This window comes from Hydra vulgaris, chromosome 05 (genome assembly GCF_038396675.1).
Source record: "Hydra vulgaris chromosome 05, alternate assembly HydraT2T_AEP".
Taxonomy (NCBI): domain Eukaryota; kingdom Metazoa; phylum Cnidaria; class Hydrozoa; order Anthoathecata; family Hydridae; genus Hydra; species Hydra vulgaris.
The window spans coordinates 7,808,566-7,830,789 of NC_088924.1; the positions used below are offsets into that span (position 1 = coordinate 7,808,566).

The 22,224-nt window shown below is 26.8% G+C and overlaps 1 protein-coding gene across 10 annotated transcripts in view; it reads left to right on the forward strand.

The window, feature by feature from the left end:
• Positions 1-386: 386 nt before the first annotated feature.
• Positions 387-22,224, forward strand: part of LOC136080510 (polyamine-transporting ATPase 13A3-like) — a 41,550-nt gene continuing 19,712 nt past the window's right edge. The window contains exons 1-3 of one of the 10 annotated variants that reach the window (XM_065797266.1): positions 1,181-1,445; positions 18,652-18,963; positions 19,050-19,216. Coding sequence is in view for 3 of the 10 variants with exons in the window: in XM_065797264.1 (XP_065653336.1) it covers positions 1,385-1,445 (61 nt within the window). In the remaining 7 variants the exon portion in view is untranslated. Of the gene's footprint in view, positions 1,446-6,016; positions 6,247-9,275; positions 9,559-16,223; positions 16,385-17,669; positions 17,726-18,651; positions 18,964-19,049; positions 19,217-22,224 lie in introns of those variants that run through there. The other 9 variants (XM_065797265.1, XM_065797275.1, XM_065797264.1 and 6 more) reach the window with 9 other exon arrangements.

Below are 22,224 nucleotides of genomic sequence, written 5' to 3' on the forward strand. Positions count from 1 at the left end.
CACCGTAATTTTATTCAAGTATACAAAACAATATTATCGTTTGAAACAAATGTATTAAATTAGATTTTAAAAAATTTGAAAATAAGAACATCAAAAATATCTAAAAATTAGTTGAAACTAAAATTAATTGAAATTGAAGTAGTCGTAAATGTTTTGAAACTAAAAGATACTTTAATCGGTTTAAAAAAAATTTTAAACCTCTTTTTGATCTAACTAACAGTTTCGAGAGGAGGCCTAAATTGTTTTCAACAGATTAAAAAAAATATTTTATCAGATTTAAAAGCTTTGTAGTTTTCATTAAAAAAACGTTAAAATGTTATGTTTAAAATGTTATCACATTAATTAAACTACAACATGAGTTTTTATTATCAATGTTATTTTTCATCGCATTACAAAAAAAAAGTCACATAGTTAGCAACTATGTGAAACTTTTTTTCTTAAAATACCATTTTTTCTCAAGAAGTTCTTGAAAGTTAGAGATTGGCTAACATTGCTTTTAAAAGGAATGGTCTGTATATTCAGTCGCTGTAATATAGTAAGACGAGGATTTTGCCATTAATTTATAAAAATTAACTTAACTATTTATTATCATAAACTTAATTACTTATTAAACACAAATTTAACCATAGCTGGTAGAAACCATTAAATTGCAGGCAAAACACTTTTTATCAAAAATGAAATTTAATATCCAGAAAAAGAACTTTGCCAATGGTGTGTGTGAGTGGGTGTGGACAGATTTTAAACTATAAACTTTGAAAAAAACGATAGTGGTCAGAGAGCAAAAGAAAACATTAGAAAAGAACTCAAAAATCTTCACTACTGATATAAACATAAATATGGCGACTTGCTAGTAGTCAATATTTATTTGTGTAAATATCATGTTTATCATTTAAACTGTGGTTGTATTGCTTAAATTTCTCAATTGTTTTGACATAAAGGATATAAACACTCAGTGTGTGAACTTTCAATATTACAAAACAATGTTTAAAAAGCAACTATGAACAACACTTAAAACCTCTATTCCGATAAGATACATTGCTATATTATAATAATATTTACTATTTGATCTTTCTTCAGCTTTCTTTTTTTTTAAATCCTATTATTATTTGCAAGTTTTTATCTTCGCTTTTGTTTAATTTACATTCTTTTTGTTTAAATATCGATTTATTTGTTTCATTAGTATTAACCTTTTAACAATACACTGGTATCAGTAATTTAAATAATTTTGCATATACCAACAACGTACTGGTAAAACTTTCAAAATGACTATTTAAAGAGTTTAAAGTAATCACACAGAACGATTTTATTTATCAATAGAGAAAAATTTATTGATCCACGCCATTTGAAACATATGTATGCTTAGAACAAAACTAAAATCGCAAAAATGGATGAAAAAACAAAGCTGATTGCAAAAGTTTCTAATCACGGTAACCTTGAGCAATCAAGTAAGTTTTCATTAAATTTTTTTTTTTTTGTCAATGTTGTTTAACTAAAACTTAGAAAAGTGAAATTTTCAAAAAAACATCTTCCTAATGTGAGCATATGTATATATATATATATATATATATATATATATATATATATATATATATATATATATATATATATATATATATATATATATATATATATATATATATATATATATATATATATATATATATATATATATATATATATATATTATATATATATATATATATATATATATATATATATATATATATATATATATATATATATATATATATATATATATATATATATATATATATATATATATATATATATATATATATATATATATATATATATATACTAAATTTCATTTCTTGCATAAAACTGGTTTGCCTGCAGTTTAATGGTACGTTGGTCAGCTGAATATTATATTATATGAACATCATATTATGTGATGTCATTTATCTATTATTATAGATTGTAAACTATTTTCTTCTTACAAAAAAGTGTGATCAAATATTGTTTTTCAAATAAACGATTCATGGTTGCGCAAATTAAAAACATTAAAAGCGGAAATTTTATTTTAAGTAAAAACTCCTAATTGAAGGTTGTCAATAGAAACTTAAATTGTTAATCATTTCAAAAGTACTAAGTCAAATTAGATATAAATAAAAGTCGTAAATGGAAACCAGTTTAAGTTTGTAAATGACGATATGCGGCAACCGACGTATTTGTAAACTTGTTCCAAATTATTTTCTGCGCACGAATTTTCATAAAGATATAATGTTAAGTACGGTAATAAGTTGTTAATAAATTAAAATTTGCTTAAAAAAAAAAATTAAAAATCAATTTTTGTTTTTTGAATAAAAACGTATTAGTAACTACAAAGACTGAAACCTAGAAAGACTCGTTTTTGGAAGAAAAAAAAAATAAAACGAAATTTTGATTCATAGCAGATCTTTAAAAAAATACAAACATGATAACCATAATAACTTCAAATTAAACTGAAATCTTAAAAATATATAGCATATATAACATTATGATTACACAAAAATCTAAAAACATATTATATATGACATATCCGAAATCTAAAAACATATCATAAAACTGAAATCTAAAAACATATCATATATAACATATAAAAATCACACAAAAAAAAAAGAAAAGAGTAAATTTTTAAAACGTATTGCTATAATCAATTTTTATTTTAAGCGCAGCACAAAGGTCTACTACATTTTTTGCTTTAGAATATCTAACGAGGATGTAAATAAACTAAGAAATTTTTTTCGTTAATACGTTAGTTAAAAAGCTATTAGATTATCAAAAGGAGAAAAGAGATTTATTTGATACACATTAATATATAATTACATGGCTTGTTATTATTTAATATATTGACAGACATGTACGAAATATAAAAAAAATCTATCATATACTCTGCTTTGAAGTTAATTTTTTTGGTTGTTTTTTTTTTTAGTTATTTGTTTTAACATACGTTAGCAAAATTGTTTACGTCTAGAACAAATTTTTTAATAGTACTTTTTAGAGAACTTGGGTAAAAAAACTCTTTAGAAAAATGTGATGGTAAAAGTGCAAGTTTATATTTAAACATGAACAACAAAATTTGATAGATGTTAATTTTATAGACATTTAGTGCATTAGGAAGTTTTAGCAAAGGTTCATGAATAAACTTAATTAAATACTAATCTTGCGGCATGCTTTTGATGTCGGTGGAGTGCCATTAGGTTGGATCTATGGCTACTTGCCCATGCTACATTACCATACGTATGATAGGTTTGAATGAAGAGAAATAAAGTTACTATAGATTTTTTTTGGAACAACATCTGTTTAGCTTTGTAAAGCATACAAATGTTGTTTCTTATTTTAGTATTTAAAAAGTTTGTGGGCTTTCCATGAAATATTCTCACCGATAAGTACCCCTAAAATTTTTGTTGCTTTGGTTCTTTCAATAACTTTATTTTCTACTTTAGAAATGGTAATATATTTGGTATATATTTTTTCTCTAATTGGAATGGAATAGTAATAATAAATTGCTGTCTGTTTATAAAAAAGCTCTCAAAACAGTGTAAAGCAACATTTTTAATGCTATATTTTTCCATTTTTATAAATAATATGATCAACTGATCAACTGGCGTATAAGTATTCTTAAGTAGAATAGCACGATCTCTGGTACTTTATTAATCTTTAGAAAGTTTTTTGCAGCTTTGAGTTCATCATAACTGAGACCATTAAATTTTAGTTCGCTATGGAGATCTGTTAGATAGGTTTCAAAATAGGTATTTGGACGCCATGTAAGGGCCGATGTTTACAAAGAAATAGTTGAAATGTTCGGCACTTTTATCGTTGAATTCTGGCTCATTCACAACAGTTCTATCAGATAAGTTAATTGTTTTGATTTTTTTGTCCCGATTATTTCTTCTATGATGTTTCATGATTTTTTAATATTACCATTGGTATTTTGAAGTAGTTTTGAATAGCATATTTTAAAAAGTTTTTTCTTATTTTTTCGAAAAGATTTTTGTATTGCTTTTAGATAGATAAGTTGACTTCATTTCTGTTTTTAAATATTTATGTAGAGTTTTTGTTTTGTTTTTGAGGATTTTTTAATTCCACTAGTAATCCATGGACATTTCAAATAACTTTCTTTAACTACTTTTTCTTTGATCGGGAAATGATTATTATAATCTTTTAAGAAAATATCTATAAATGTATTATATGCGGAGTTTGTGTCCTCAAGGTTGCATTCTTTAAATACTTCATCCCAATCTACTACTGCTGGTGTGTCTTCAAATTTGTATAGGGTTAACAAAATTTAGAACTTTATTTAAAAAAAAAAATTAAAAAAAAAATAAAAAATTTAAATAAAAATGATATTTATTCGATAAGTATCGCCATATTTAAATATAATTTTCAACAAAATTTTTAAAAAGTTTAAAAACATTAGATTTTAATTATAAAAAAAGTCTTGTTTTTTTAAAAATAGTATGAACTTTTAAAACTGCACCTAAAACCAAAAATTATAAAATCATTATTAATAAGTGTACTATATACTGTATGCTAACCGTTCCAAAAAAATTATGGAAAAAGTGTTTTGTATTCCAAAGATAAAACTCTATTAATTAGATAAAAACTTTTCAGAGAAGTCACAAAAGTCCAGGAACAAGAAATTTAGGTCCATTAACTAGTACTTTTAGAAGAAGATATCAAAGAAGGACACAAACATGGACCTGGTAATCATACTCCTCCAATTTAACTTTCAGTTCATTGAGGAGATGTTTTGATGCCAAATGGTAGTTGGAGCTCCAAACGAATGCAAAGTCTCAGTTAGTTGTATGGTGTATAGATTGTAAAAAAATTTTCATTTAGTTTTATTATAGATTTAAATCAAATGAGAATATTTTGAAAAAACTGCGGTCATTTGTGTCTGGGAACAAATATCATTAAAAAAAAAAAAGTAATTAAAGTTATTTAACTTTTTTTTAAACATTTAAGTAAACATTAAGTAAATTTTTGTTTTTAGACTCCAATTATCACAATTTATTGCAAAACATTCTCATTAGATATAACCATTAACATATATAAAGATTGAGTTTACACAGTGTATGCCTGAAAGCGTCAAATCGGAAACAGTTACAAACCCTGAGAGTGTCCATATAACAATGTGTCAGTTGAAGCACTCAAAATAAAGTTCTGACAAGAGAAATTCCAGCCTCCTATGTATATAATATATAATGTGCCCATGTGGTTCCATATATTTTGCCAATAAAAGTGAAAATGCGTAATTAATATTGCAATTGATAACTTTTTTGAATTGTTTTTAAATTTAGCTATTTGCTATAATTAGATATTTGTAGCTTTTTAAGTTACTCGAAATTTTTTATTTAAATTTTGCACATAAAAACAAAATTCTTTATATTGCGTCTTAATAATAAACTCTTTAAGTAGACATTTTTTGAGCAGCAAGACAGTCGAGGTATCCATTAGTATTTGAAGTCTCTCTGTGTACACATTTTAACAATAGTTTATCATGTTATAGGTTTAAAACTGACCTATTATATTACATAAGTATTAATCCTAATACTAAGTATCTTCTAATATAGTGATGTCCTAATAAGGAAATGTTATCCAAGCATCAATGTGTAAAAAATATGATTCTTGAGTGAAAGAAGGAAACAGAATGAACTCTAAGCATATCCATGTAAGGAAATGGCGCCTGAGTAATAAATTATGACTTTGAAATTTTGAAATTCTGAGTAAAAAGACAATTTCAAATAAAAATCTCAAAAAAACAACTTATTACTTCAAAAAATTGACATATTATATGGATTTAAAAAAAAAAAGTTTCCTTCCCTACTAGTCTTTTCCCATACCCAACAACATTGACTACAAAAAAAAGAAGCAAATGTTACATTCATTGTAAACACTACTGGCTGAAAACTGTTAACTTTATTTTAGACAATAATTGAGTTTTAATTTTGCACACATAAAGTGCAATATACTACAATCTTTTCGTTGAATGTACAAAATTGTAAATATTTATACGGTAAAATAAAACATCCAATGACGTAAGAAGAAGCAAATAATTCAAGAAAAAAAATAAGTTTTAATTGTATTATAAAGACAAGTTTAAAGATTCAAATTATAAAATTAAGAATTATTGTTTTTGATCTTTTTTCTTATGAATATTAAAAAAAATAAATTACTAAATATTTCAGAAATGATTCTAAAGTAAGAAAAAGATTACTACAACAAAAATGAATAAAAAAATAGGTGAGTACTTTAAAATTTAAAATTAAATTGATAGTGAAAAATCCAAGTCGGTAATTTGCAAACATTTCACAGTAATAGTTAAGGAAAAAATAACATTTACGTATTTATTGACAGAATTAGAAAACTTTAAAGAAACTCATTTTGTAAGGTTTGTATTTCTTTGGTACATGCTTGATGTTTTAAAAACACTTATGTGTTCTTTAACATAATTATTTACAATATAAAATGATAAAACTGAAAGAAAATTGAGAGAGCTGGTTACTTTACATCAGGATAATGGAAGAATTATCCTGATGTAAAATTCCCAACCGGCACTTCTAGTTTCTTTTTCGGAATTAAAACATGTATAAACACGTATTTGTCACGATCCAGGCGTAAACCAAAAACACGTATATGTTACGGGCAGTTTTACTCGAGCTTAATACGTGTTTTTTGAGGTTTTAAAGTCAAATTTAAATGTCTCTTGCTTTTATCAGTGGTTTCACATTTCTTACGGAAATTTATTATAATACTATACTACGTTTCCTTAACGGTGAAACTATTAATATTTTAACTGGTATTTTTGATAAATAGTTGATTTCACGGAAAGAAAACCATTCTTGGCACATGTTATTTTTAAAAACTTTTTGTTTTAAATGGCTTTAAACACACAACTGAAACCAAGCGTGACTTTTTTCTGAGTTGTGCCGGCTTAGTTACTTCCATATTTTAACCGTTTATTTTATATCATTATTTTTGATATTTTATTATAAATATAAAATAGAAACTGAAAATTATTTACATACTTTTTATATAATTCAATACAAAATGACGATTTTATTATTTATGTTGGTTTACCAATGACGTGTTTTCATATAAAACTAAAAAAGACAACGTTTTTTTTCCAACACGATAAAGCGACGGAAAACTTCCTAGTTACATAAGTTTTAATTTACGAAAAAATAAATCAAAGGATATGTATATTTGTTTATAAAAGCCTGTTTTTTAAATATTATTTATCAGAAAATATTAATGCCTTATAAAAACGCCAAAAAAGTGGCCTAGTAAAAACCGCCTTTTGGAACAATACCGCCATTTTAAATTGATTATTGATTTGTTTTAAAATGTTAGCTGTCACATTTAAAAGAGTGTATTTAATTTTGTTGTTTTGAACGTTTTTCTCCACAAGTCGCTTTTAAAACAAACACAATTGATAAAATAAATTTAGAAAAAATGCTCTCATAAAATCAGGAAAAGTTACTAATATCTTTTTTATATATAAAAAAAATCTCTTTTGGGAGCTTTTTTACGATTTTAACCTCTTTGTCCATTCTGAGCATAAACGACGCTTTTGATACGTATAGTTTTATTATTTGCGCGAGTGCTCTAAATGCTGCAACCGTGACCTGAAAATATTGGCAGATTTTGAGTGTATATATATATATATATATATATATATATATATATATATATATATATATATATATATATATATATATATACATACATGTATATATGTATACATATATATATATATATATATATATATATATATATATATATATATATATATATATATATATATATATATATATATATATATATATATATATATATATATATATATGTATACATATATATTGCTATTTATATATTGCATATACTTGATAATTCAAAATAACTTAGTGTTAATAATATACAACTGTTATATACAATTGAAATAGCTTAATAAAATGTTCTTATTCCTTATTCATTTTTGCTTATTTTTTTACTTTTAGTGTTTAATGGTTTTTTCAACGACATATAAGTAAGTTAACAGTGTTTGACCTAAATTTATATTTTTGAAACATTTAAAATGTTTTGACGCGCGAAGTATCATTAGACAGATTTGTTTAATGTTTTAACTTCAAATAAATTAAGCGATTAAATTTAAATTAATCAATTATCTAAAAAAATTTGAAAATATTAAAAACTTTTTTAGTCTAAAGTTGACTAAAAACGCACAAGAAATAACAAATGAAAAAAAAAAAAAAAAAGAAGAAGACAAAATTTTTGATGGTTAAAACACTTGTTATAAATAAAATACCAATATTTTAAAGCATGCAAGAGCAAACATAATGAATAAATTGTAAAGTACTTTACAACTTAAGTTCTGAAGACAGAAAACTTGGGATGCATTTCACACAAAAATTTATAAAAGCTTGATTAAATTTTTTATTTATTTACATTTATATATATTTTTTAGATTATTTTTTAATAAAAGGAAATATAAAAGCAATTGGAAATTAAACAAAAATATCTTTAACACAACTAAAAATTATCCAAAAAATCCTAATATAATAATTATTTTAATTTCTTTATATGTCAAATAATATTAGGCAGAACTTCCATCACCTACTTTTCTTTCTAACTTTCCACTCATAACACTTTAAAATAAGAGCAAGCTAAATTGCTAATAAATAAGTAACAAATTAAACTGTAGGATCATCGCCATCTTAAGTACCATGGGCTTCTTAAATACAAAATAATTTAGATTTATAAATATAGGTATAAGTATAGATTTATAAATATAGATATAAATATAGATTTATAAAGTTATCAATTATTTTAATAATTGATAACTTTATAAATTGAAAAAAAAATTAATTGTTAAAAAGTTTATCAGTTTTATTTTTATAAGGAAATAACCTTTTTTTAGCAAGGGGTGGGAGTTGTACAGTTTATTGAAGACCAATCATAAAATAACGCAATCTTTAGTTAAAAATAAGAATTTAAGCAACAGGTTTAAAAGCGCATATAAAAAACATAAAAAAAAACTGGTACTTAATTGTCAAAAGCTTGGTTGATTTTAAGTTAAAAAAAACTAATAAACATAAAATAAATGATTTTCTGTTGATTAAATAAAAATGGTTCTCAAATTAATATGACTAAAAGATAAAAAGTTAAAATTATAATCTTAGAATCTTAGAAGTAGTCCTTTAAAACCACCCAATGACAGTGCGAAAAAAATATTTACAGTTACTATTGGTTTGTTTTAAACAATCATTTAGAACTTTCGAAAATCGATTGGTTAATAACTGTTGAATATTTCCAATTTCAAAGTTTCCGATTGTAGGAATGCAGATACTTACGATAATCTACTTTAAATGGTATTAAGCCTCAAAAATGCGGTACAGTTTTTCAAATTTAATAATACATTGAATTCCTTTAAAGTAACTGTAGTTTGGAGCTACTCAAATCACTTAATAAACTTTTGCTGAAGCCTATAAATTAGTTAGTGAAAACTTATGGAATTAAGGAATCTCTCGGATCAAGCAAATATTTGCGATGAAGGTAATAATGTGAAGTTTTTTGCAGTTATTAAATATTAAATTGGAAACGTCAATACTGAAAAACGATAATTCATTTTTTTTTTTTGGATCAATTTTTCATTTGGATCATGTTTATAATAGTTTTAATTTTAGTGTTTAAAATTCACGACCAATATTGTTTTTAGAAAATGTGATTTAAAACAACCAATCATATTTTAAGTAAAAGTTTATCAGCTAAAACAACAAATCATATTTTAAAAATTATTTATCAACTAATCGCATCTTTTATAAACCAAAACATTAGTATGGGGAAAAAATCACGTGTTTTTGCGTGTAGTTCTTTACTTTATATATTTTTTGAATTGACGTGCTTTGCCGCGTTATTTTAATTTTCTTTTATTGCAATTGTATAAATAAGTCGTCCAAAAATTATGTTACGCTATAAAGGGAGGGAGGTTGTTGGTTTTGTAACGACTCATTCAAAACTTGCTTCTCAAGTGTTACGATTTTGTGACGAAGAGGTGGGAGGGGGAGGGGGTCAAAAACGGTCAAAAATTGCGTGACGTAATTTATAGAAGACCCCTAATTATTATTAGTTTATTATTAGTTTATTTAAACTATTAGTAGTTTGGCACAGTTTAAACCATAAACCTTATTCTTAATAACTACGGCAACTGAACGAAGATGGCTTTCATGTTTCCGTAATTTTCTAACGTCTCAACTTATTAGATGGTATGAGTAAATGTATTATATTTGCTAAAAGTGACATAAATGAGTAAAGATTTTACTAATTCATAAATACTTTATAAAATTTAAAAAACGTAAATTTTCGTATTATGAAATATGCGATTGGCTCACAAATATTTACGAAATATTTATGGGTTGTCATTTGCTGATGATAGAAAATCCGAGATTAAAAATTTAAAATCTACTACTATAATTTTTATTTAAAATAAATGAACATAAATTTTCTTTTTGCATACTCTATTTTTATATTATTTATATTTTTATTTTTATATATTTTTATATTACCATAATTTAATTTTTGAGATAATAATTTTTTAATTTAATTTTGTTCTAATTTATATCTATTTTTTTTTTCAAAAAACTTTAATGTTTTTGTAAGCATAAAAACTTTTTTTTTTTGTACATAATAAGTTTCAAATAAAAGTTACACATTTTTACATAATGCTTATTTCCTTTTGATTAATTTATTGTTTGCAATACTTAAGCATTTTATAGCGCAATGTCTTTTTAATAGAGTACAAAAACACTGTTGGGTAAAAAACTTATTGAATATTTGTATTGGCATTTGTAGCATTTGAAATTTTTATCCAACATGATTTAGATCAAAGTCGATATAAAATTTATTGGTGAGAAAGAAGGAGGGGGATTAGGAGGAAGAATTGAATTTTTAAATAGCCTGCTGTGGTTTTGAAGCTAAATGTGAGAAAACATATTTAACTTTAGTTATTTGATTGACTTTACAATGTTGCAGAAAATTGAAGAAAATAGGACACCATCCACTGAGCTAGTCTCTTGAATCCACTGAGTTAGTCTCAGTATGGATATTCAAAAGCTGCGTACGAAGCGCAAAAGTTTGACTTGAAATTTAATACGATGGCAAACAATGATATATAATCTTGTATTTGGCGAGAGTGGAAAGTTTTAGCCCTGTAAAACAAAACAATTCAGGTGGTCTTTAAAATTTTGCTGATATGTTAGACATTGCAGTCATATAATTAAAAAAGTTGCAAAAATTCAAAGAGTTAGCAGATGGCTCACTATATATCAAACTTAAGAGGAAGTTACCGAAAACAATGCCGAGTATATTTTTACGATGGTTATTTGAAAAAAAAAACAGTCCTGAAGTGGAATCGTTGCAAGAAAAGGTTGTTCAAGAAGCGGAGTTTTATACGGTTGCTCAGAAAACCTTATGTGGTCTGGAAGAACCAAGATATAATCAAGAAAAACCTTTTAAAAGCTTTAAAGAAACAAAGAACTTATTTGGAGAAAAATTTAATGCGGAATTTAACAAGGTTGCAAAGGAAGCCTATGTCGTCTGGAAGAACCAAGATATAATAAAAAAAAACCTTTAAATGCTTTAAAGATAAACAAAGAACTTATTTTGGAGTAAAATTCAAAGACGATGTAAAAAAAAAACGTGCAAAATTTGTGATGGTAAACACGCAGTTTGGGCATGTAACAATTCAAATCCATGGCAATTAGTAGATGACGGAAAGAAGCAAAGTTTCATCATCTATGTTATCGTTATTTGGGTAATGATCACCTCGAAAATAATTGCAAAAAATCAAGAAAATGTGGAACAGATGGTTATTTAGAAATACATAACAGATTGTTGCGTTTGAAAAATCAAACGAGAGAAAAAAAGGAAGAAGAAACAGCTCTTCTTACTAAGTTTTCAAACAACAATCAAAATCAAGATATGGCTATGAGGACTTTGCCTGTAATTTTAACCAATGGAAAACGATTGATACAAGTCAATGCTCTATTTAATGATGTCAGTACCCAAGCCTATATAAACAGTGATGTAACTGCAGAACTAGTTTTATAAGGAGCAATGAAAGAAATTAAGTTTAATTTATAGTAAACCGATTTCAAACAATGCCTGTTGAAATCCAGTGGGAAAGCATTGACAGTAAATTAAAAAGAAGATAAATGCATTAAAAGTTGACAGAGCTACAAGTAACTTGTAGGGACTCGAACAATTCTAAAAAATATTGGAGTCACCTAAGAACTATATCATTTTGTAGATTGAGACAGCAACCAATTGTAGATATTCTTATTGGATTAGACAACGCAGAACTTAATTCATCAAAAACAAAAGTTAAAGGGCGCGCTGAAAATCCAATAGTGATCCAAGGGCGTACTGGAAATCCAATAAAGTAGCCACTGGTATGAGCATGCGTTAAAGGCACTTGGACGTACACAAAATTGTTATACTTGCCACACCAGAACGTTAAACACAAACATTTCTGAAGTTGAAAAAATTAATGAAACACTAAAAACACTTTGTGAAATTGATAAGTTATCTGGATGGGGGATATTAAATAGGCGTTCTTTGGAAAGAGAATCCAAAATTGTTATCAAGCAACTATGAAATGGCAGTAAATTGATTAATAAGTACAAAAAAACAGCTTAAAAGCACTCCGGAGGTTGAGGAGTTTTACAAGGAAGTAAAACGGAATTACTTAAAAAAAGATTATATCAAAAAAATCACAAAATGAATACAAAAACAATGGATTCTTCCACTCTTCAGTGTAATAAAATTGGAAAAGGAGACTACAAAAGTCAGAATTGTGTTTGACTCTATTGCAAAATGCCAAGGCGTTTTGCTGAATGACGTGGTATATCAAAGACCAAAACTGCAACAAAATCTCTATGTCGTTCTGTTGCGGTTACGAAAAAATGCAGATGCTTTGCTGAGTGATTTCGTAGAGGTTTAATGAAAAGTTGAGTTGAATCCAAAAGGTCGAAGATTTCACAGATTTTAGGGATCTAAAAGTGAGTAACCAGCCTGAGCTACTTAAATTTACGAGAGTTGTATTTACGAGAGTTGTATTTGGCATCAATTCCAGCTCTTTTCGATCACAATTTGTTTTACAAAAACATGCAGAGAAATATAAAAAGAATTTGCTGGCACAAAAGGCACTTGCTGAGGAGACTGTTGATAAGTCTACACATTTGGATGAGAGTATGGATTCAGTTAAAACTGAAGGAAAAGCAGCTAAGCTGTATAATCAACTTACACAACTGTGGGAAAAGGCTAGAATGACTGCAAGAAAGTGGATTTCCAATTCAAATAAAGTATTGGAATACATTCCTCTAAAATCAAGAGCAGCAAAAATAAATATAAAAAATAGAAAACTTACCTACGGTTAAAACATTGGGAGTATCTTGGGAAGCAGTCAAAGATATGTTTACTTTAAAGTACATTCTACTACCCAAACTAGTAACGAGTCAAAGACTGCTGTTAAGATACATCTGAAAACTCTTCGATTCACTTAAGTTTTTACCTCCTTTTGTTACCCGATCAAAAATAATATTTTAAGAACTATGAACTTCAGGAGAAGATTGGATTGAAATGCTACAAGAAAAAATAAAGTATAAGTCGGATATCTGATTTACTGAACTAAAAAACATACACCAATGAAAAATACCAGGCTTTTTACTTTAAAAAACAATAATAAAACTTTTATACAATTCTTCACATATTTGTTAAAGTTTCTCAAAATGCTCTGCTCAGTTAGCCAAGATAAGAATTAATGAGTGTGGTGTTATTGAAAGTGAATTGAAAGTTGCGCTCTCTCTTATAGAAGTTTTGCCTTGCACGATAAAAATGGAGAATGTTACTTTTTGGTCTGATAGCGTAAATAAGTTATCCAGGATTAAAAATTCAAGTAGAAGATTCGAGACTTTTGATTCAAACAGAGTTGGCGAAACTTATAAAGAAATATTTGAAACTAGTTGTTTATTAAAATAATATTATATGGTATAAATAATTGCTCAAAAATTTATAAAAGAGTAGCACTTTTGTTTAACATCGATTAGCGTTGAATTGAAATATATAATGCTAAATTATTCACGTATTATTGTTGAGTTTAATACGCACTTTCTCGCGAACATCTTCATTAACATTCTCTATTAACAAAAGAAGTGAAAGAAATGACAAAATAAATTTTGCAAATAGTTTGGTTGGTTATAGTGTTTTTTTTCTTCAACTTGAGCTAACTTTAGATCAACTCCAAGCATTGAGCCTGGTTGATCTTTTTATCTTTGGTTTAAAAAAAACTCCTTGTTTTCCACTGATTTCATCATGACTAAAGATACCTTTTATGGCGAGATCAAATATATCATCTACCTCTGTTTATTCTTATCTACTTGTAAATTTCTTTATTCTTTAGGTCACAAAATCTCGTATTTCTCATACATCTTAAAAATTAGGCTCCCGAGAGTTCTGGAGAATTTTAAACAATGTCTATAACAAGAGCAAATCTGTTACTCCACCTCACTTGCATGGTTCAGATTTTATTACCTCCCCCAAAGACAGAGCTGAATTGTTTGCTAAGAACTTTTCATTAATCTCAACTTTTGATTCCACTAATGACATCCTACCTGATATAGCTGGCAAACAGGTTGATCAATTGCTTAACATTCGTATCACTCCGGTTTCTGTATCTAAAGTGATTTCCTGCTTAGACTTTTCTACAGATTGTGGTCCAGACAACATACTTGTTATAGTTTTGCAAAAATGTCCTCCGGAGCAGTGGTCTATACTTTCAAAACTATTTAACAAGTACTTATCAGAGTCTAGTATTGCGGTCTGCTGGAAAACCGCATCTGTTATCTCTATTGTCAAAAGTTCTGGAGAGCGATCTGACTTGTCTAACTACCATCTCATAAGTCTTCTTACTATCATAAGCAAGGATTTTGAGTCTTTAATTATCAAACACTTAATCTCTCATCTTGAATCTAATAATTTACTTTCTGATCATCAATATGGATTTTGATCTTCTCTTTCTACTCCTGATTTGTTAACGGTAATAATTGATAGGTTTTATTCTGCACTAGATGGATGTGGAGAGGTTAAAGCCATTGCTATTAAAAATTTCTAAAGCCTTTGATAAAGTTTGGCATGTTGGTCTTCTCCATAAGCTCTTTCCTTACTAATCGAAGTATAAAAGCTGTCCTCAATTGATAGCACTCTTTTTCTTTTTCTATTACTTCAGGGATTCCTCAAGGTTCTATTCTTGGCCCTATACTTTTTTAAACTTACATTAACGATCTACCAGAAATTCTTAAATTTAAGATGGCATTGTTCTCTGATTATACTACCATTTATTCTTGTCTTGATAAAAAAACCAACACTTTCTAATTTCTTGAAGAGAGCACTAGAGCTGGAAAAAGATTTTACATTTGCTACATCATGGGGCTCTCATTAGGTGGTAAACTTTAACTTCGATAAAAATAAATTTTGTTTAGCTAATCGTTATCGCAACAATCTAGATATTCCTATATTTATTAACGGTAATGTACTCGATGAATCATCTAAACCTCGTTTTTTAGGATTAATTCTCACTTCCGATCTTTCTTGGAAACCATTTATCAAATCCATTTAAAAATTAGCATCTGCTAAGGTTGCATCTCTTTATCGTGCTCGCCAATTTCTTACTCCGAATTCTATTTTTTATTTCTATAAATCTCTAATCTTTGTATGAAATACTGGAGCGGATATTTAAATAATGCTCTTTCTATTTTAAACAAGATACAAAAATGCATTGTAAACATAATTGGACCTGCTATACTGTTTAAGTGACACCGTTAATCATATATTTTATACTAAATTGATAAAAAAACATGTTCGATTATATATGATATTTCGACTTATAAGCCAAAATATCACTTTTATATAATAAAAATTATATATATAGGGGTTTTTTAGTCTCAAGTTTAAATCAGCACAATTTTTAACAAAACATCGCGCAATGTCATAGGTTGTAAAAAAGTTTGGACTTCAGAAGTTTATAAACTCAAATGCCTTAAAATCCTGGATCTGCGTCTGAAAGAACAAAAAGATGAAAAGATATTTTTTTTATCGCTTGTGGGCACGAATGACACCGACGGAATAGGAGTTAGACAAGAGAGCGTTACAGTGTTAAGGTGATTACGGTGTTAAAGTGATTCGGTGATTGCGTTGTTTACGTGTTTGCCGTATTACTCAAATAAAATTTTTAAATAAAATTAAATACGTAGAAAGATTATAGATTATGTTATATGCAAATTATTATACCATACATTAATATTTATTAGTTATATAAATGGATTAAGTAAGTTATGTATTATTTAACTTGTTTTCCGGATTGACTAGTATGATCGATAAAATAAATTAATACTGCTGATCGCTACTAATAATATCTTAACAAAATTCTCTTAGAATCAGGGTATTATTAGTATCAATTATAATTAATTTGGTTGTTTTATATTATAATAATTATATTAAGTTATGTTATGTTAATATTATAATGGGCGAAAGTGTACAAGGCACAAGCAATGTATTAATCATAACATGTTTTTATTATATTATAATAAACAATAACAATAGGTTATGTTAATTTTTATTACATGTTGTTTCACATAAAAGTAAATAACATTGGGTATTATTATATATTTTTGTTTACAGTTATGTTAATATTATTAATATTAACTATTTGTTACTATCAAATTTACATTAGATTATTATAAATATTTTTTTATTTTAACTTTTATTTTAACTTTTTATTTTAATTCATTTTTAATTATTTTCTAGGTCATTTTTAATTTTTTTTTAAAGTTAGACTGCTTGACATGTTATGTTAAACAAGAGAATAAAACAATACAGTTTAGCTGTAAAAATGTCAGTTAACAAATTTTAATAGCTTTCAGCAAACTGATTATCAATTAACTGGAACCAGACAGTCAGAATTCCCCACCTCAAACCTTATGTGTGAGGCAAGAAGTTACTGAGATAGAAAAGTTACAATTACAATCATATTCTAAATTTATGTTCATCTACAAAGTTCAAATATCGTCTAATAATAATGAAAAAATATAAATTTGGAAAAACTAAAAAATAATTTTGCTGCACGATATTTAGATCATAATTTGAAAGAACAAAATATTTAAAATTTCATAAAATTTGCTTTTTTATTGGTTCTAACAAAAATGCATGTAAATGTATATAAATATGTAAAAATATTTTTTAATACAAATATAGGAACATCGATGAAAAAAAAAATAAACAGGTAAATTAAAAAAATAGGCAATTTATCAATGTGCTAACATTTCAAAATATGTGTTGTCTTTAGAGAAAATGATATTAAAAACATTTTATTTATAACAATATTAGAATGACCTCTTTCATTACACAATTTGCAGAATGGCTTTGATTTTTAAATCTTGTCACAAATAGTTGGATCAGGTGATATCCACATTTGTTTAATGGTGTCTGTTAAAGTGATAATTTGGTAGTTTTTTCTTGAAAGTTGAGAATGTATCAATGTTAACATTTTGTAATATTAACATTGACTTATCAGGATTTCCTGAACCAATTTCCTAATTATTCAAATTTAGCTCCTAAGAATAACTAATTAGTTTGTGCAGTGATGGTGTTATACTGATCCATGGTCCAGGTAAATTTATTATAGTAAGAGGCTGTAACTTGTTAAATAAAAAAATATAAAATCTGTACAATAGCTTTTATATTGATCCAAATAAATTGTTCCTTTTGAGGAAAATACTTGAAGAATTACTAAGAACATCAATCCGAGCCTTTGAAATGTTGCATGATGTTGACAGGCAATTTTCAATAATAAAATCCCTGTTTGATTTTTTGTGCAATAATTCTCTAGTGATAATACTTCTTACTGTTGTTCCTTTTTTTCCAGTTGTATCATGATAGTCCGATTTTATTTCTATTTTTAAAAATGTTTATGTTTTAAGTCTTTGCTTGTTTCAGAAATCTATTTGAAGCACTGGAAGGGAACTCAAATCAATCAAAAACACCACCTTTAACTTGTACAACAGTCTTCATGAAATAGTCAAATGTACGCATTAAAGCTTGAAGAATCTATGCTCTAACCCTAATACTCAACCTAACACTAATCAAAACAGACAGATCAGAAGCCATAGATTTGTAACTAAACAAATTTATTTTTAAAAATATTGCTGACAAATGAACCTTACTTATCATATTGTATATTGAACAACCTAATAGTAATAATAATGCTCTTTTGCGCGTGTTTGCTCAGAATATACAACACACATTAAACCTGAATTAATGGCAAGAAAGAGTCTTTTATCAAGAGTAGTTTTAATATATATATATATATATATATATATATATATATATATATATATATATATATATATATATATATATATATATATATATATTAGCGACAGTTTACTTTTTTTGTAGTTTTAAGATTTAAAGAAATTTTGCAAGTTAATCTTAGTTATCGTTAATTCATTATATAATAATTCATTATTTTTGATAATTTTAATGCATAAATCCTGATTCATAACCATTCTCACTACCTCTCATTTATTTTTTTAGCATGGGCAAGTCTTCAGACTTAACTCCAAGAAAAAGTAGGGAAGTTAAAACCTTACTTTTTTATTCTACACATTTCCAGAGAGAGATATTAGAAATTACAAGTGTTTCAAAGTCTATAGTGAACTGAATTAAAAGAAAAAGAATAAACTATAAAGAAAATAATGTCTCCAAAAAGACGGGTTGGAGTTGGTTGGCTGATAAGAACTTAATGGGTTGTCATCCAACCAAAAACCACAATTAACTGTAGCCATAAAAAACGACTGGAATGGGCTAGAAAACACCAGAAATATGACTATTAAAGACTGGAGAAGAGTAAATATGATTTATTATAATGTAAGAACCTTTAAAAAAAAAATTTTAAGCTTTATAATATAAAATATCTTTTTAATGTTTTACAGATCTGCTTCTCAGATGAGTCAACATTTCAAATTTTGATGGATAAAAGCTCAGATGTCACCCTGGAGAAAAATTTCACCATAACTGCCTTTTGGAAAAAGTTAAACATGCTGTGAGTGCAATGGTGTGGTTTGTGATCTCAACTGTGAGTTTCCTCTACATTGTGAGGGTATGAGTTTCCTCTAAAATGTAGAAGGGAACAAAAGGCAGTACCAGTACAAGTGGGTACTAGAAACAGGCTCCTGCCCCAGGTCAAGAATGGTTCCCTGGTAATGAAAAATATATATTCATTCGTGAATTAACATTATGCCATAAAGCTAAGAGTGTTACAGCATTCCTAGCTGAAAAATCATGCATATTCTGCCTTGGCTGGGGAATTAACCTGACATGAACGCCATATAAAATCTATGGGAGTTGCTTTAATGAATAAATACATACAAGATACGTATTTATTCATTAAAGTAGTTTAAACTTTAAACTTAGTAAAAAAAAATCTGTCCCTAATATATATATATATATATATATATATATATATATATATATATATATATATATATATATATATATATATATATATATATATATATATATAATGATAGTAATAATATTAAGAATAATTATTAAATTATTTTAGCACAATGTATTTTTTTTTCTCTCGCTTGAATTGGTTAGCAACCTTTTGGCAGCATTTTAGTGAATAATTTAATACTAATGCTGGCTTAAGTGTTTGTCAATACGATTTTGAAACTCATTAGGATGATAATAGTCAATCACAGTTTATGGAAATAAATTCTATTGGCTGATTATTATTTTATGGAAGAAATTAAGTCTAGTATATATGGCTTGCATGATGTTGTTGAGGTCAGAAGCATTGAAAAACACTTTAAAGAGATGCTGAGAGTGTCCAAGAGTTCTTTGAACAGATGGATGAACATATCATATAATATATATATATATATATATATATATATATATATATATATATATATATATATAAATATAAATATAATAGTAGAAAATCACTTAACAAAATTTTTTTTCATTCAACACTGTGTTTCATCAATAAAGACTCATCAGAATTGAATCATATTAATAAAACTTCAATTTATACCAAAAATTAAATTACAGGAAGTTGCAAATGTCTTAACTACTTTAAATCTTCACACATTTGAGGAATATGCTGACACTATTATAAAAAGAATTCTTTAGAATTGATTACTTTTGCTTTTTTTAAAAGATATTTTTTATAAAGAGGGGGGGGGGGGTAGGTTAATGTAATTATTAATTAAAATTGGGATTTGTTTTAGAATTTGGAGTGTATGATTTAAGTTGATATAAATATAAAATAATTTATTGTTTGGTTTTTTGAAACCAAATGATGTTATTAATTGAAATCCTGATTTCAATTAATAACAGGCTAAACCAAAACTCCTTTAATGAAAATGTATTCAATAAAACTCTAAACAAATATTTGAAGATGCCCTTAAAAAAAGTGGTTTTGAAAATTTCGAACTAAAATTTGACCCTGAAAAAAAAAAAATTACAAAAAAGCAAAATAGAACTAAAAATGTAATTTGGTTCAACCCCTCTATAGCAAAAATGTTTCCACTAACATAGGAAAAGTGTTTCCCGCCCTCTAATAAATTACATAAAATTTTTATTCGAAATACAATTAAAGTTAGTTACAGTTGCACAAAAAATATGGAAAGAATTATAAAAGGTTACAATAATGCTTTGTTAAACAAAAAAGAATTCCTAAATGAAAAAACTACAGAAAATTGTAATTGTAAACAAAAAAACAATTGTCCAATGAGTGGAAGTTGTTTATCCAAAAATGTGGTATGTAAATATGTTGTTTCCTCTAAGAATGTACCTGATAAACAATATATTGACATAACAGAGGGCGAATGGAAAAAACATTTTGCCAATCATAAGCAATCCTTTCAAAATAAAAAGTATTCAAAAGACACCATGCAGTCAAAATATATATGGGAATTAAAAGGTAAAAATATTGATGGTTTTATACTGAATTGGTCCATCCTTAAAACAGCATATAACAATTTCCAAAAAATGCATACTATGTCTACAAGAAAAATTTGAACTTATTACACATGCAAACCAAGAATGTTTATTAAACAAAAATATTAAATTAAGTGAGCTCAAATAAGAATTACATTTACCCCCCCCCCCTTCCTTTATAAAAAATATTTTTTAAAAAAAGCAAAAGTAATCAATTCTAAAGAATTCTTTTTTTAATGGTGTCAGCATATTCCACTAATGTGTGAAAATTTACAGTAGTTAAGACATTTGCGACCTCCTGTAATTTAATTTTTGGTATAAATTGAAGTTTTATTAATTCGATCATTCATTTCTAATGAGTCTTTATTAATGAAACACAGTGTTAAATGCAAAATATTTTCTACAACTTTATAATTGCTCTGTTCTTTTAAGAACATTGAGCACTCTATTATGTAGAATACATTTTAAAATTGTTTAAATATATATATTTATATATATTGCTTTGGACAATGTTGATTGGAGAGACATCTGTTTTCCAGTGGGTTTTTAAGCAATTGAGAGCTTTTGGGTAGTCATTCAGAGCTTTAGATAGTTCTTCAAAATCTTCAACGCGGAACAATTGACTGCTGAACCAATGGTCAGCCCATGAGTATGAATGAACAGATTTTATGCAACCTGATCTGGGTTTCTGGCATCAGAACGCAAGAAGGGCTAGAATGGCATGAGAGTTTGAAATTCACAAAGGGGATCTCATTCCTCTCAGTTAAGATCTCATCCTCTTTGCCCAACCATTCACCTTTCATCTTGTTCATGTCAAACAGTTCATTCAATGAATCAAAGTTTTGTTTTTTTCTGCAGTGCTCATAGTCTTTCAAAAGTTTTGCTAGTTTTGCACAAATGACTTGATCAGATACATGCGGAAATTCAATGTTTTGCTCCATAGGTCTTTAGGCTCTACAGCAATTAAACCGATTGTCTCTCTCCGTTCTTTGGCAGTGGATTCAAGAAATTTGAAGGGTCCAATGATGTGGTTTTTCAGGGACATGCAACTCCATTTGCTCAAGGGTGCTTCATAATTGCCACGTTGCTTCTTCTTGATGGGGCTTGAAACTGGACTAAGTTCTTTGTCCAGGTTTCCTTGTTCTTCTCCGTGTTAGA